The following is a 16,180-nucleotide window of genomic DNA, read 5'->3' on the forward strand; positions in this document are numbered from 1 at the left end:
TTCCTTCACCGTTCATCAGTGCCACCTTTGCAATGAATCAACTATCCATATATAAGGGAGTCTGTTTATAGATTCTCTATTTTGCTTCATGGGTCTATTTGTTTATCCTTGGGTCAATTACATGCTGTTTTACTTAGCCTATCAATATAATGTCTATATTATATCTGGTAGAGTTGAGTCCTCCAGCTTTACTCTTTAAGACTGATTTGGTTCTTCTTGTCCCTTCAAATTTACTGATAAATTGTAGAATCTGCTTGCCAATTTTCACCAAAAAAATTACACCAACCAACAAACACACTGCTGAAATTTTAATTAAGGTTTGCATTGAATCAATACCTAGTTGGGAAGAACTGACATTTATACCACCATATTGAGTTTTCTAATCAATGAAACTTTCATATTTCTCCACTTATTTAGGATTTAATTTATCTCAAGAGTATTTTACACTTATCTGTATAAAAGTTGTGCACATCTTTCTTTAGATTTATTACCATGTATTTGAGGTTTTTGATGCTACTGAAAATAGAATCTTCTAAAATTTCATTTTAATTGCTGGTATACAAAAATGAAATTAATTTTTACATTAACCTGATATCTAGTGATAATCCTAAATTTTAATAGCTAGTCTGTAGATTGTTGAGAATACTCTCAATACATAACCTGAACATCTACAAATAATGAGAGTCAGAGTTCTTCCTTTCCAGTACATATATCTTTCATTTCTTTCTCTTGCTTTATTGCACTGGCTAGGACCTCCAAAACAATGGTGAACAGAATGATAATAGCAGGCATCTTTGTGTTAATGTTGGTAACAGGGGTAAAGTTTTCAATATTTCACAATAAACTGTGATATGTGCTGTAGGTTTTTTTATGGGTCCTCTTTAACAAATTAAGGAGATTTTCTTCTGTTGGTAATTTACTGAGTTTTCATTTTCTCTTTATAATGAATGGATGTTGAATTTAATCAAACACATATTCCAAGACTATTAATTCCTCTTTAAGTTTATGTAAGTAAAGAATTAAAGAATAAAATTCATTTTTGCCCAAATTTAAAAAGTAAATATTTTCAAAGCTTTCACATGTATCAATCTTTTTTCTTTTATTATTATTATTTAAAATATTTTTCCACTTTATGTTGGCAAAAATTGTATATATTTAAGGTATGTAATGTGATGGTTTCATATGAATATACATTGTGAAATGCTCACCATAATCAAGCTAATTAGCATCCATTACCACACTTGTTACATTTTTCTTTTCTTTTCATCCCCCTACTCCCCTCCCCTTGGGCAACCACCTGTTTGTTCTCTGTATCTGTGAGTCTGTTTCTCTTCTGTTATGTTTATTCATTTGTTTTGTTTTCTAGATTCTACTTATAAGTGAAATCATATGGTATGTATCAATCTTCTAAGAGGAATACAGTCTATCCTTTTTGTTTTGGGACTTAATAAGATACATTTATTATTAGATGTTCTACACAGATACCATATGCATAGAAAATAATGACATTTTAAATCACTACCATTAAACTATTTTTTAAAGATTTACTTTAAGTTCTTCTACTGAACAATATACATTTTAATCAAGTTGCAAATTATGTCAACCTCTTACTTGTTTCATTTTAATTTTGTGTGTTTAAAATTTAACTATTAAATGAAAATTGATTAACTCACCAGTCATATTGCAATATAGAAGAAATGGTTCCAGGGGACCACTTCCATCTGCATCTATATAGTAAAATCCTGAAGTATTTCCTCTATGCTTATAGGCTTCACATGACTGCTCATAGATAGCTGTAAAAAAAAAAAAGGATCATCATAAGTAAAATAGTCTAAAATTAATTTCTTTAATTTTAATTTGGACACAGAATACTCCAAGTCTTGAAATTTGTATGTACATTACTGACCAGGAGAAAAGGTAACACACACTTTAAAACAAAACTCATTTTTTTAAATTAATATGGTTGAAAGAAGGTTAGATAGAAAAAAGGAAGAATGAGATTGTATTTTATGGCATTTCTTTTTATCATTAAACGAATATGAGAATGAAATTTTAGTTTATTTTTACATTAGGTAAAACAACAAAAGAGATGGTAGGTGTTTTAAATGTTAAGATCCTTATAAGTATAATGTGACTTCCATTTTGGACATGCATCCAAATGGATCTTTTGACAACCATTTTGGAATTTCTAATTCTAGTATCACCTTGTAATAACCTAACATGTGAAGCACAATAGTGTAATCTCCTTAAATAATCTGCTGTTATTCAAAAATTATGCAATAGAAAAATTTTAAATAATGCTTTAACTAGTCTCCTTTCTCACATAAAATTATCTATAGATAAAATCCTTTTTTCCATAAAACAAATATGATTTACAAAGCTTCTCGTGAATAATTTAAGAAGTAATTTACATAAGAAACTCTCTCTAATGCTTTGTAATGAGAATTTAAGATAATTAAAATTCAAAGCAGAAGAAATATAAAATATATGCCCTCAAGTGGTCTCAGTGTGTTTTGATCCATAATTGGATGTTTTTAATTACACAATTATATATTTGCCATGTACAAGGTTTGATATTAACAACTGTATATGATGCACTCATCTCATTGAACACTTGGCCAAATGTAATGCTGATTTCCATCAAGCTTTTAATTTTGTGAAATGAGAAATAAACCATCCCCTGAATATCATTCCTTGATCTATTCTAAATTTTCAAAATTATGTTTATGAGTTTTTAGACCATATGAAATAATGTAACTAATTTTCTCAATGTTACAAAGATTTCAGATAATCATACATATTTACTTCTCCACTCCTCCACAATTTCTTGGTTTTATTTTATTCCTATTGTATATTACACAGACAGAAGTTTAAGATGGATTGGTTTCTAGTCACATTTGTATTTTGTGCAGTGAAGTGGGCATATGAAAATGGTTCATTTATATATTACTATACGTGCATACATGCGTTGATAAATTCTTTGAAAGAGGCTGGGATATAAACATAACTTTGCCGAGAGGGCTGGTATTAGAAAGGACGCACAATTGCATGAGGGTAATTGGGAGTACTTTTGCTTTATGTGTATTACTTGGCTTTTTATAACATGACTGTTTAACATATTATTTTCTAGTAAAACCTTTTAAAAGACCCCCATCACTCACCCTCCCTCAACTCAGGCTAACGATACTGATGGCTTCATTATAATTGGGTTTGTCATCCTGGCCCCATTTCCCAGAATGGTCATTGGCAAAACCCTTCGGCTCCCTTTAGACTACCTGCTCAAGAACCTAATAAGTTAACTCAATGATTGGATCAAATTGTGGGCCACAGATGAAAATACGTTATTTATTCACCGTCTGATTTTTTTGGCTCAGAGATGTTTGTGTTTATATTTAGATCTAGTCATTGATAACAGTTGAAAATAAACAAATAGTCAACTAAAACACATTCTATTAGCTTTCTGTTTTGAGTTAGTTACTATAATTGGGATGATACCGGATATGAAGAATTAAAATACGCCGTCCCTTTGCTGCTGGTGACCTGGGACAAGTAACTTGGCCCTGGCTTGAGCGACAGCAGGCTTTCTTCCTGTTCTTATGAAGCACTCCAACCCACACAAGCTGATGCCCCAGGAAAGACTGGCTGCAGTGGTGAAGGCATGAGGGTGAGGCCAGAAGGTCCCGCCGCCCCTGCTCACGCCCTCTCCAGCCCTGAGCCAGGACTTCTGAGGGTCCCTTGTGGAGCCTCCAGGGCTGGGAGCCCAGGATTCCAATCTCAACTCCAGCAGGAGTACAAAGCAGTGCACAGTGAAGAGACGAGAGTGGTGAGGCTGAGGACTGCACCTAGCGCCCCTGCCTGAAGTCATGGCTACGGGCCAATAGTACTAAGAGTTAAGCTGCCCAGCAATGTCAGCAACAATATGAAAAAATGGGAAGGAAAAAAATGGGCATTTGGGTCTCCCCATCCCACGTCCTGAACAAGTAGACAAGAAAATGACCTGAGTCTTACGACACATGCAAAACTTTTCACCAGGAAAAATATGAACAGCTTCTAACACAGGAAAAGAGTATTTGGTTGTGGTCCCAGCCTCTGGAGCATAATTGCAAGCATTCACATTCTCACTGTGCCTCAACTATTTCAGGAGCTTCTGGGCATGGTGATTAATCTCTCTCTATAACCTAGTAAACTAGGGATAATAACAACGACTATACCCACCTACTAAGGAGGTCATCAGAATTAAATAAGTTGGGACAGGTAAAACACTAGAGCAGTACCTGCCATTTAGAAAATACTCAATAAAATTAACTATTATGATTAATTCCATTTCTACCATCCTTATTCTCATCATCCTTATTAATGGAGTTGCAAGAGAATTGAAGGATCACCTATTCTGCACTGTATTTTATGCTTATCCTTAGCTACCTTTGTTTTCTACACGTGTTTTCCCCTTGCCAGCTCTCCTACTCTTTTCTGTCTTGCTTTATTTTATGTGCTTCTGTAAGCTACCTTGACTACTTTATGAAAAGAAGTGTGGACTAAAAATAAACTAGAAATCAAATGAATGCTAATAAGATCCAGGGTTGTACACACATGGACATATATACACCCAACAACAACAAAAAAGGGAAATAAATAAGGGAATCAGGACAGAGGCAAGAACCACGGGTGTGTGTGGCTTACAGTTGTGGCAAGTTGCTCCCCTGTATCCAGTGTTTGTACAGTTGCAGTGAAAGGTGTCCCAGGACTGGGAACATTGACCACCGTGTTCGCAATAGTTGGGCAAACACCTAAAAGAAGGTGCAGATACAATTACTACTATTCATTTTGAGAAATCACAAAATACTGACAATTTATACATGATCATGTGAAAGAAGAATGTCAACAGTAACCTAAAGAGTAAATACAGCGTGACTAATTGTCATTCCATTTGTTGTTATGGTACCTTAATCACAAAACTAAACCTTAGATCAATAAATTCATCAGGTTTCAACCAATCCTCAGGTAGCTGTGACTGCTTAATTTTCAACATGTCCTACTATATTATAGCCCTTTCTTTTCCCTAGTGACATAACACTCATTCAATATGTTGCCAGAAACATCAATAGTTTACATAAAATAACAACATTTAATCATACTGATTTACTATACTGAATATTTAAATGAAGAGGGAATAAAGAAGAGAGAAGGAAAGAAGGAAGTGGGAGGGAGGGACATCTCTATTCACTTGGTGTATACATCCGGGAATGTTGAAGATGTACAGTATAGATGCACAAACTCCAAGCAGTGGGTCAGCATTAGGATGCTGAATCAAAATCACAGGGGCTCACAGGATATTTTAAATTTTCAAGAGAAATACAGGCATACTCAACATCTGTCAAGCACTGTGCAACTTATTAGCTTGAGGTAGTTAAATTTCAACATTAGATAGTAATATATTCCACTTAATCATGTCCTATCTTTGAGAAGCTGGAGTCTTCGTAGTTGTTAAAAAGTAACACCATGTGAAATCAAGTTGAACAAAAGTAAGGGTAGCAGTGTCTGATCTGATCCCAAGCTTTGAAAGGTTGTACACTACATTAAAAATAAACTTAAAATATTTTTCAAATTTTATATGTATAATTTAAAAGTATATATAAAAGTAATATATGTATAAATTACTTTTTCAAAGGTTTCTAAATTGTTAGGACAGGGCTTCCCTGGTGGCACAGTAGCTGAGAATCCACCTGCCAAGGCAGGGGACACGGGTTCGAGCCCTGGTCCGGGAAGATCCTACATGCTGCAGAGCAACTAAGCCTGTGTGCCACAACTACTGAGCCTGCGCTCTAGAGCCCGCAAGCCACAACTACTGAAGCCCGCACACAGAGAGCCTGTGCTCTGGAACAAGAGAAGCCACCACAATGAGAAGCCCGTGCACTGCAACTAGAGAAAGCCCACGCACAGCAACGAAGATCCAAAAATAAATAAATTAACTAATTAATTTAAATAAATAAATAAGTAAATTGTTAGGACATAAACACTTGTAAAGTTGCCTGGAACTAAGCCACTGTTTAAATGAAAACGTTAGTTATATCTTTTGGCTTAGGACACTGTGAAAAAATTACTGAAATACATTAAGGCACCCTGGACAAAAAAGTTGAAGAGCTTCTGGTATCAACTCAAATAGCCCTGATCAAATAACTGATGCTTTTTAGAATTTAAATTGAAAGTTATATTGAGACCAATGCTCTCATTCACCCCAGAATAAAAAAATAAATAAATTACAAAACCTGTCAAGAATATATTCTTGATGAAGTTTCTGCCACCTCCTTTTTTAAAACTAAGACTGGGAACTTCATGTTTAGCTTTTAGGATTTTCCCAATTTTAACTGAAAATAATGTTACTGTTTTTCCTGATTATAAAAAATAGATATCCACTGTATAGAAATCAAACAATATAGGAAACAATAGAGAAGAGATATAATTTATAATTTCAATATATAAAAATTACCACTATAAACATATATGTGTGTGTGTATAATGTATTATGTTCATAAATGTAATCATAAAGTACACGCTACTTTACAAACTTTTTAAGGATTCAAAAATAAATAATGGGCATCTTTCCAGGACAATTAAGTTTATATGTATTTTAGCATTTTTATAGATTCACAGGAACCTATCCAAAGAATATTTAAAGAGGTATTTAATTTTTTAAGCATTTCAAATCAATAACAATCTAGAAGAAAGAGGGAATTTTAAAAATAAAATTAAAACAAAAACAATTCTAATTGGTAATCAGAAAAGGACAGAGAAGGCTATTCTTTAACAGACCTTGAACAATGTTTTAAAAGGGGGCAGATATAAGTGACTACACCTAAAATTCTAAAGAATGAATCTACTGTGGTACATGTACTATTTCTATTTGACCTGCTGCGAAAGATACTGTGTCCATTTTCCTAGATTCCTGTTAGACTTGACTTTTCATATTTTTTAATTACAGTGTGAAAGACTGGATTGTGGATTGTATTTAAATTCATCATATAGTAGTTCTGTTTGACTACTAGTAACCTATGACAAATTACATTGTATAGTGAAGTACTGATTCTTGCTAAAGGTTTTAAACAATTATCTTTTATACTTTTCTCCCTGAGAGTCATTTCGATACAAAGTAGAACATAAACAAATGAATATATCAACATGCCCCAAACTGAAGTGACGTGTATGATTTTATTTATTTATTTATTTATGGCTGTGTTGGGTCTTCGTTGCTGTGTGCGGGCTTTCTCTAGTTGTGGTGAGTGGGGGCTACTCTTCGTTGCAGTGCGCGGGCTTCTCTTCTTACGGAGCACGGGCTCTAGGCACGCAGGCTTCCGTAGTTGTGGCACGTGCACTCAGTAGTTGTGGCCTACAGGCCCTAGAGCACAGGCTCAGTAGCTGTGGTGCACGGGCTTAGTTGCTCCGTGGCATGTGGGATCTTCCCAGACCAGGGCTGGAACCCATGTCCCCTGCCTTGGCAGGCGGATTCTTAACCACTGCACCACCAGGGGAGCCCTGACGTGTATGATTTTGGTTTATCCTGAATTCTAGCCCATTCCAATTTAAATTCCAAAAGACTTTCACACAATGTACAACTTGGCTAGAATTAAAGATACTGAAGTAAAAATCTATACAACATTATCACATTTAGGAAACATAACCAAAATTAGATATGTATGGGTCCTGGGAAAATGGTGACCACCTGAATTCAAATCTCATATCCTTCCTCAAAATATGAAATCAACAAGAACCGGCCCTTTACCCCACAAATAACTTCCTCCCCGTGAAATAAACAAGCCACCCCTTCAGTATCACGGGAGACAGAACAACACCGTGACCTTCAATCAACCGTCAGCAGAGGAATAAACACAACAGGTGAACATAAGGAAGAAGGAACAAGGGGAGGTTTAAAGGGCTCCTCAGAGGAGAGGAGAGGGAGGGTGGGGGACTGGAGGGAAGATGTGCCACGGGGGCCCAAGCCCAAGGACTGGGTGGTGGGAGTGGACTGGGAGAACGCAATGATGGAGGATGGAGGTCCAAAGGCTGCAGGTTGGGGAAGCCAGGAGGCAGGAGCTGGGCCTCCCGAGGTCGCCATGGTGAACGGTGTCACACGGTGGCCTCTTAAGTCTTGTGAGGAGTCTCTGTAGCCTGGTGTCATGGAGACCAGGGACACACCACACCCTCTGCCTTACTGCACTCGTGACGGGTGGGTGATGTCAGAGCTGAGATGGACCTTCCCCAATCAGTTGATATTCTTTTTATTTATTTATTTATTTTTGGCTGCCCTGGGTCTTCACTGGTGCACACGGGCTTTCTCTAGTTGCGTGAGCGGGGGCTACTCTTCGTAGCGGTGCGCGGGCTTCTCACTGCGGTGGCCTCTCCTGTTGCGGAGCACGGGCTCTAGGTGTGCAGGCCTCAGTAGTTGTGGCACGCAGGCTCAGCAGTTGTGGCACACGAGCTCTACAGCGCAGGCTCAATAGTTGTGACGCACGGGCTTAGCTGCTCCGCGGCATGTGGGATCTTCCTGGACCAGGGCTCGAACCCATGTCCCCTGCATTGGCAGGCAGATTCTTAACCACTGCGCCACCAGGGAAGCCCCAGTTGATATTCTTAAAAAGTTGATAACAAAAGATTTCCTTAATACTATTGCTTAATAAGTGGTTTAGGTCCAAGCAACTTAATAAATATTTATGTCCTTAACAATTGTCACCCTTACCCCACTCCCACTTGGGTTTCTGCCCCAAGACATGAGGACATGGAGGACAGCTCCCTTTGCAGTTCTGTCCTCACCTCCATCGAGGGACTGATGGCCATCAGCCTCAGTCAGCCCCCACCCAGATTTCCTTGCAGGTCCACAGAGGACAAGGGGAGGGCTTCTAGATGAGTGTGTGTGTGTGTGTGTGTGTGTGTGTGTGTGTGAGACTGTGAGTAAGAAAGGTGTGAGTGTGTAAAGAGTATAGGAATGATCTTAAGAGTGTGCAGGTGCATGTGTAAAGATGCTATGGGTCTGTGAGAGTATGTGTGTGACTGTGCTTGTGTATGGATGAATGAGTGGGGAGGTGTGTGTGTGTGTGTCTGTGTGTAGACTGTGTGTGACAAGTGACTTTGAGATATGTGAGTGTATGAATGTATAGATGTGTGTGGGAGACTTGTACAATGACATTAGTTTACACATAAAGAATGTGTGTAAATGACTGTGTGGGTGTGAGTGTGAGCACGTGTGTAAATTTATGAACACCTTTATGTGTAGGTTTGATCCAACTTAAAGTTAGTTACAGTAAAAAGAGAACTACATTGTTCAAGGTTCTGTCAGATGTTTTTTTTTGGCTGTGCCTCATGGCTTCCAGCATCTTAGTTCCCCGAACAAGGACTGAACCCGGCCCTTCGGCAGTGAAAGCGTGGAGTCCTAACCACTGGACTGACAGGGAATTCCCTCTGTCAGATTTTTAAATATATTTTTAATGTTCCTGTTTGTTTTAATTGCAATTTATTAAGCCATAAAATTTTGTGTTTAATCTACATAGATTAAGCATGAACCACAATACATGTCGACGTGCACCCAGGGAAGCGGTACAACATGGCAGGTAGCACGCAGGGGGACTTCCTGGCACCAGGGGGCTTAGATCCGATGCTGGGCTCTGCCTTTAGCCGTGTCCTCTCAGCCAACTTACGTAACCGCTCTGTGCATCTATTTCCATGTTTACAAGAAACAAACACTCTAAGAACAGGTTCTAAGGGTTTTTGTGAAGATTAATTTAAATACATATTAATTAATTTATTTAAAATAAATCTTAGAACAGAGTCATTGCACAAGTCTCTCACACAATGCATAAGCTCACTCACATATCCAAAATCGCCCTACATACTCATACAAGTCCTGACACACACAATCACACAAGTCCTCAAGCATTAACCCATGCATGTGTACACTCACACATGCACACGCTCACACACAGCCACACCATCCCTACACACACACTTGTAAGGTCATTCAGACACATTCCCAGGCCCCTCACTCACTCACATCACCCTACACAAGTCACTCACACACACACACAAACCTAAATACTAATTCATGTTAAGTTAGAATACAACCTAGTAAACAGATTTTTTTTTAAGTCTCTATTTAATAATGCTTTGGAAGCTATGTCAAAAGGTATAGCATATAAGACCAAGATAGATGGATACATATTTTCTTCTGACTATAAGAGAATGGAATGAATTTAGAGATACTTTTGGAAGTTTAAAAGGTATACAAATATAAAAGGTACGTTGGTTTTTGATATTATTTTTAAGATTTCTAGGGTTACCATTAGCCTAAAATTTTCTTTAAAAAATGTATAGTCAAGATCTATCCACAATTTGCTACTTCTGAAAAGCGTTTTTAAGGTGTGGTACCGAAACCATAATTCTCCTATTGTGCTGTATCATGTTCTGTTTTACAAGCGTGCACCTCCAGAAAGCAGGCAAGACGGATTCCTTGTGTAAAATGGCAGCTTCAGAGAAACCCATGTTGGAGAGGTGTGGGTCTACTTGTACCAAAAGAATGTTCTGCGATCTGAGATGGTCAAAATGACCATCACTCATAGTGTGGATGACCGAACCTCCCCACCCATTGAGGATGAGGGCTCCCTGCTTCTGTGAGTGAGACCCACCTCAAGAGAGCTGGCCCAGGGAGCCTTGCTACAGGGCTTCCCCAAAATCAGGATTAATGTTCCTGAGCTGGCGTGGCTGTAATTACGGAGATGGTCACTGTCATTTATTCCCCAAATCAAGCCAATTGAGGTTTATTGTCTCAATTCTCCCTTTACATATCATCTTTCATTATAGAAAGTATTATTTTATCTTCAAATTGAGTTAAATAAACACATATTCATAGAGAGGAAATGAAGTCCTTCTAATCCATTGCTAAATAAGATTATAATTATTTTTTCTACACAGAGAATAATATCTACTAGTGTTCAAAACAGGATCAACAGACATTGATAAACGGTCTTCAGATATAATAGATGTGTGTTTATGTTGATAAAATGTTTCATACAAATAAAAAGTTATTTTTAAAACTCAGAATTTGGGACTTCCCTGGTGACGCAGTGGTTAAGAATCTGCCTGCCAATGCAGGGGACATGGGTTCGAGCCCCAGTCTGGGAAGATCCCACATGCCACGGAGCAACTAAGCCCGTGCACCACAGCTACTGAGCCTGCGCTCTAGAGCCCACGAGCCACAACTACTGAGCCCGCATGCCGCAACTACTGAAGCCTGCACACCTAGAGCCCGTGCTCCGCAACAAAAGAAACTACTGCAATGAGAAGCCTACACACCGCAACGAAGAGTAGCCCCAGCTCGCCGCAACTAGAGAAAGGCCGCGTGCAGCAACGAAGACCCCATGCAGCCAAAAATGAAAAAAAAAAAGAAAAGTTAAAAAAACTCAGAATTTATCTGTTTGTTCAAAATATATATTGAACACTACTACACGGTTGGGGTTAAGTTTGTCACACTACTTAATTTTTTTTAAATCTGGAATGGCCATGACATTTCATTGAACTCAGTAATTAAAAATAACTGCCTTGCTGACTGGCAAGATCATTTGGCTACAGTTGCCCATGCCTAAAAATACTTTAAAATTATTAACTATCAATTATTATATTAAAAGTTACTTGTCCTCTGCAATGAACGCCCAAAGCTTGCACTAGCATGCCCTGTACTGGAGTTCCTATTGAAACTACTGGATCATCCTCATACCTTTATCAACACTACGGCTCCAAACTTTTTCACAGGGAGTTTCCTCTTCCCTGCAGAGAAGATAGTAATGGGTTCTTAAAGGTACACATCAGGACCATAGCAACCAGTTAAATTCCTATGCCTCTGAAATATTATTCAGCTGTCAGGGAAGCAAAAGCCAGTTTGATAACTGACCACATAGGTCTCTGATTTACTGGTACCTGATGGTCTAGATTACCGTTAGGGTATCCTAAGCTATTGCGTTTAATGATATATTTTTGATACATTTATATCCCTCTAAAATTATAGCAGCATCAACATCACCTTTTGTGAATTGGTAGCTATTTGTACATATAAATAACATGGTCACGTGTCTTCTAGCTAAATTTTATCACTGGAAATATGAAGTATAAAACTAAAAGAATATTTTCTTATTTCTAATGTGAATATTATCTCTTTCCCGTGGAACAGATGATGGTAAGAAAAAGGAGAGAAAAATGTTTGTTTTACATACAAATTTCAATCTGCTGCCAAAAGTTTGAAAATGGACAGGTCAAAATAAAGAAGTGAGATTGCCTTTACCTGTCTGTGATTCCACATGAGTCTATCTGAAGGTCACTGAAGTTCCCAAGGGACTCCTGCTGAACTGAAATCAGATCTACCATCTTGTGACTGATAGAAATCAGTCTCATACATCCCTGAAACCCACCAAGTGGACTTTTACATTTGGATCCAAAGCTGTTGTCAGGACAACCTGATAAAAACAAAACAAAACAAAGTTGATCAGGATACATCACAATGAATCAGAACTCAGTATCTTCACTAAAAAAATTTTTAAAATAGGCATTTGATTATTAAATTAAAATGGAGGGGAAAGCCCATCGCAGTCATCATTCATTTGATCTAAATTACAAACAGCAATTCATACAAACGTATTTCTCTTTATTACCATAGGATTCATAGGAAGTTACTACTGTTATAATAATTATGTGCAAGGATACTAACTTGATCCCAACTTTAGAAATATACAGATCAGCTTCAGTATCCTGAACATGTCAGCCAGCAGTATTAAATTATATATAACTCAAACACAGGAACTTAGTCTTTCGGTTTGCAAAAAGAAGAGCATAAAGGATGAAAACACGCACTGTAGATAAGAAAAGATAAATCAATAATGCTGAAATACCTTTGTGTTTAAGGCTATTCGGAAAAGGAGTTACGATGACTTGGAATAAAATTACAACTATTTATGTAATTAAATACTTTTCATATGCATATAAGAGCCACATATACATGCATTTTAATAAATCATAATGGCTAAATGTCAAAACCATTTCATTGTTTGACTTTATTTATTCTCTGCCTCATAAAGGAGTGTTCCATTTATATTGATTTTTTTCCTAACATCTATCTAAGACCTGTTTCTAATTATTTAAATAATAAAGAACTATCATATTAACCATTTTTGTCTGGGGGTTAATGATGTTCTCAGTGTTTCTCTATCCAAGTGAAATAAACAATTTTATGGAGTATGAACACATATATTATACTTATGTATTTTTCATTAATCTTTCTTTGCCGTTATGGCTGTCAACCACTAATACAATTTCAAAGAATAAGAAATGAATCAGCAATTTCCTAATTCCTGTACAATCCATGCTAGTTTTCTACCTGGGAATTTCCATTATAATTAAATATTTTGACTGAGGATGTTTCTCCTTAATGCTTTGTTTTCCTAACAAAATACTTTTACCCAGAAAGGAAAGGCCAGGATTCATACTTAAAACTGTTATCAGGGACATTGAAATATTATATTTTAAGCAATGGAGACTGAAATTTAAAATTTAATATATCAAGAAAAGGGGATGAAAGTTTTTTAAGTATCAGTTAATTGTACATGGTTCTACACACACTTTCAGTGCTTAAAATTCTTCTGTGGTATAGGATACAGTTACCATAATCTGGATGTGTTTTCTAGATGAGTTATTAACCAATTAAGAATGTTAAAATAAAAACCGAGAGGATAACAGTTCAATAATATTTGGGGGCAACTACAATATGCCAGGAATATAAACAGCGTTGCTAATCTCCTTTTCTCCAGGTGACGTTTCCTGACACATTTCAAACTATTTCAGAATAAAATATATTGTGCGGTATGCCTCTAGGGGACAAAACTAAGCAAACTCACAGTCACAAGGAGAGGTCATGGAACTTTACAGAGAGCACAGCGGTCATATTATGAGGCCCTTCACATTCCTGGCTACAATGTTTAACAAGCAAGAGATTCTAAAGAACAAAGTAGGGTTCAACCCAGGTTAGTCTCATTAGCCTATGATAACAGACATCCACAGGTTAATATAATGCAACAGCAGAGAGAAATTCAGCACTGAACTGGTTTGAGATGAAAGTTCTAAAATATGAAGATTTCTAGGGAATACTTCATGCTGAATTAATGGATGGATCCATTACTAGAGGCAGGCAGCATGTTAAGCACCTCGGAGATGGCAGATAAATGATCACTGCATGTACCAGAAGTAAGATGTCGGGTTTGACTTCAGGGTGGTGTAGCCAGTTCACTGGATGGATAATGTCTGATTTATACATGCGGGAGCGTGAAGATTCTGCACACAGTCTAGTATCTCTAGCTTGTGCTACACGGTGCGCTATTCAATCGCACAAAGATTGCATAGGGGAATACACAGAAGTTAGACTTTCCTCCATCCTCCATCTGGAGAACCCAGATTTAAATTTTAGAGTTTATAAATGATAAAAGCTGACCTCAGTAATTTTTTGAAAGGCATACATTTGAGGAGGGAGAAAACGTAAACAACGATGGGCAGAGAGCGGCGTGTGGCAGTATATGCAGAACGCCGTGAGTTCGGGCAGCCCACTCTCTCAGTAGTCACACTCAAGACTGACACAGGAAACAGATACAACCCAGGCTGGTGGGACAGACTGCCCCTTTGCATGGGGGCACTGTAGCCAGCTTATAGGCTAGACTGATTGCTGATAAGATAACTGGAAACTGGCAGTTGAATTTAGAGAGGACCAAAGGGCAATGGATGGGAAGTGTCTCAGAACGTAGGATGTTTATTTACTTGAAGACAAACTGGCTGAAAAATTAACTACCTAAAAAAAACCCTCCATCTAGATAAAACAGATCCTAGGAATAAAGGGGACTCTCATCCACACAGCGGAGAGGGTTTTCTAGGATGACCAACCGCCAAGTTTGCTCTGGGGGTGGGAAGCAGGGAGGCCGCTCCCAGGACTCCAGGCTTTCAGTGCTGAAACGGGAGAGTTGGTGGTGCAGCAAAAATAGAAATGAGACTTCTCTTAAATAAAAATGAGACTTCTCTTCTCTGATAAACAAGGAAAATAAGGAAACAATGAACAGGCTGGAAAACAACATAAACAGGCCTGAAAGAGTTAAGCAGTCTTGGTTATTCTTTAGCTGTTACTACTAACCAACACTTGTAGCTGGGCTTCTCCTTCACAAAGGAGACTGACTCCGTATGAATTACACTCTGCACCTGGCTTTCTTCTCCCCTTACACTCCCTTGTTAGCATTCTTTGTTTCAGAAAGAAGGTCACCGGCCAATAACTTCAGAAAAGACCAACCCCAGTTACCAAGTTGCCTGATGCCAGCTGTGGCTGTTTTGAAATTTTGCAAAAGAAAAAAAAAATGCGAGACCTTCATTAGGATGTAAAACCTCTCCCTATTCCCGGTGTGGGTGGGGGGGTGGGGGTGGGGTAGCCTGCTGTGTCCTCTCTTTGCCTGGCAAAGAATAAAGCTACTTTTTCTCGTTCCTCCAAAACTCTGCCTCCGTATTTCTTTTCAGCATTGGTGCACGGAGGGCCAAGATTTTGGCAGCATTGGTCACCCCATTGCCAGCGCCACTCAGACAATGAGCCCCAGAGGCAGTCCTGCCCTTTAGGGGACCCTATTCTAACCCTCCTCCAGCCATGACTCTGCCCATGGCACCTGGGGGTCTCACAGGGGAAGGCAATGTGCCCACTTGGAAACTGCTCCCCTCTAGCCCATCCCAGAATCCAGAATTCCCACCCCAGAAGCCCTACTTGGGCTCCCAGAAGGATGGACCTCCTCTACCAGGTCCTGGAGGCGCAAGGCTGGGAGGAGGAGGGAGAAATGTGGCAGCAGGAGGCCTCCTGCTTTCCTTTGGGCCCTTGCTCGCAGCCCTGGAAATGTCAGGGTGCCCTGGGGCTTGCAGGGTATATACTTAGTGATTAATAGAATCTCATGACAAGATCAAACATACTCTGGTACTTAAGGATACCAATTGAGAAGATGATTGAATAAACAGAGATGTTGCCTAAGTAAACTTAAGATTGGTTATTTAAATAAAAGCCCTGAAGTTGAAATTTTATTACGGAAGCTTTCACAGTATATTGTTTAGGGACTTAGGAATACCTTAATAGATGTCA

At 38.3% G+C, this 16,180-nt stretch overlaps 1 protein-coding gene across 2 annotated transcripts in view; it reads right to left on the minus strand.

The window, feature by feature from the left end:
- CNTNAP4 (contactin associated protein family member 4) overlaps positions 1-16,180 on the minus strand; it is a 265,562-nt gene that overhangs the window by 64,525 nt on the left and 184,857 nt on the right. For both annotated transcript variants that reach the window (XM_028166624.2, XM_007182603.2), the window contains exons 10-12: positions 12,320-12,491; positions 4,681-4,787; positions 1,674-1,793 (exon numbers count right to left, since the gene is read on the minus strand). In XM_028166624.2, coding sequence (XP_028022425.2) covers positions 1,674-1,793; positions 4,681-4,787; positions 12,320-12,491 — 399 coding nt within the window. The remainder of the gene's footprint in view (positions 1-1,673; positions 1,794-4,680; positions 4,788-12,319; positions 12,492-16,180) is intronic.

This window comes from Balaenoptera acutorostrata, chromosome 19, assembly GCF_949987535.1.
Source record: "Balaenoptera acutorostrata chromosome 19, mBalAcu1.1, whole genome shotgun sequence".
Classification (NCBI taxonomy): Eukaryota; Metazoa; Chordata; class Mammalia; order Artiodactyla; family Balaenopteridae; genus Balaenoptera; species Balaenoptera acutorostrata.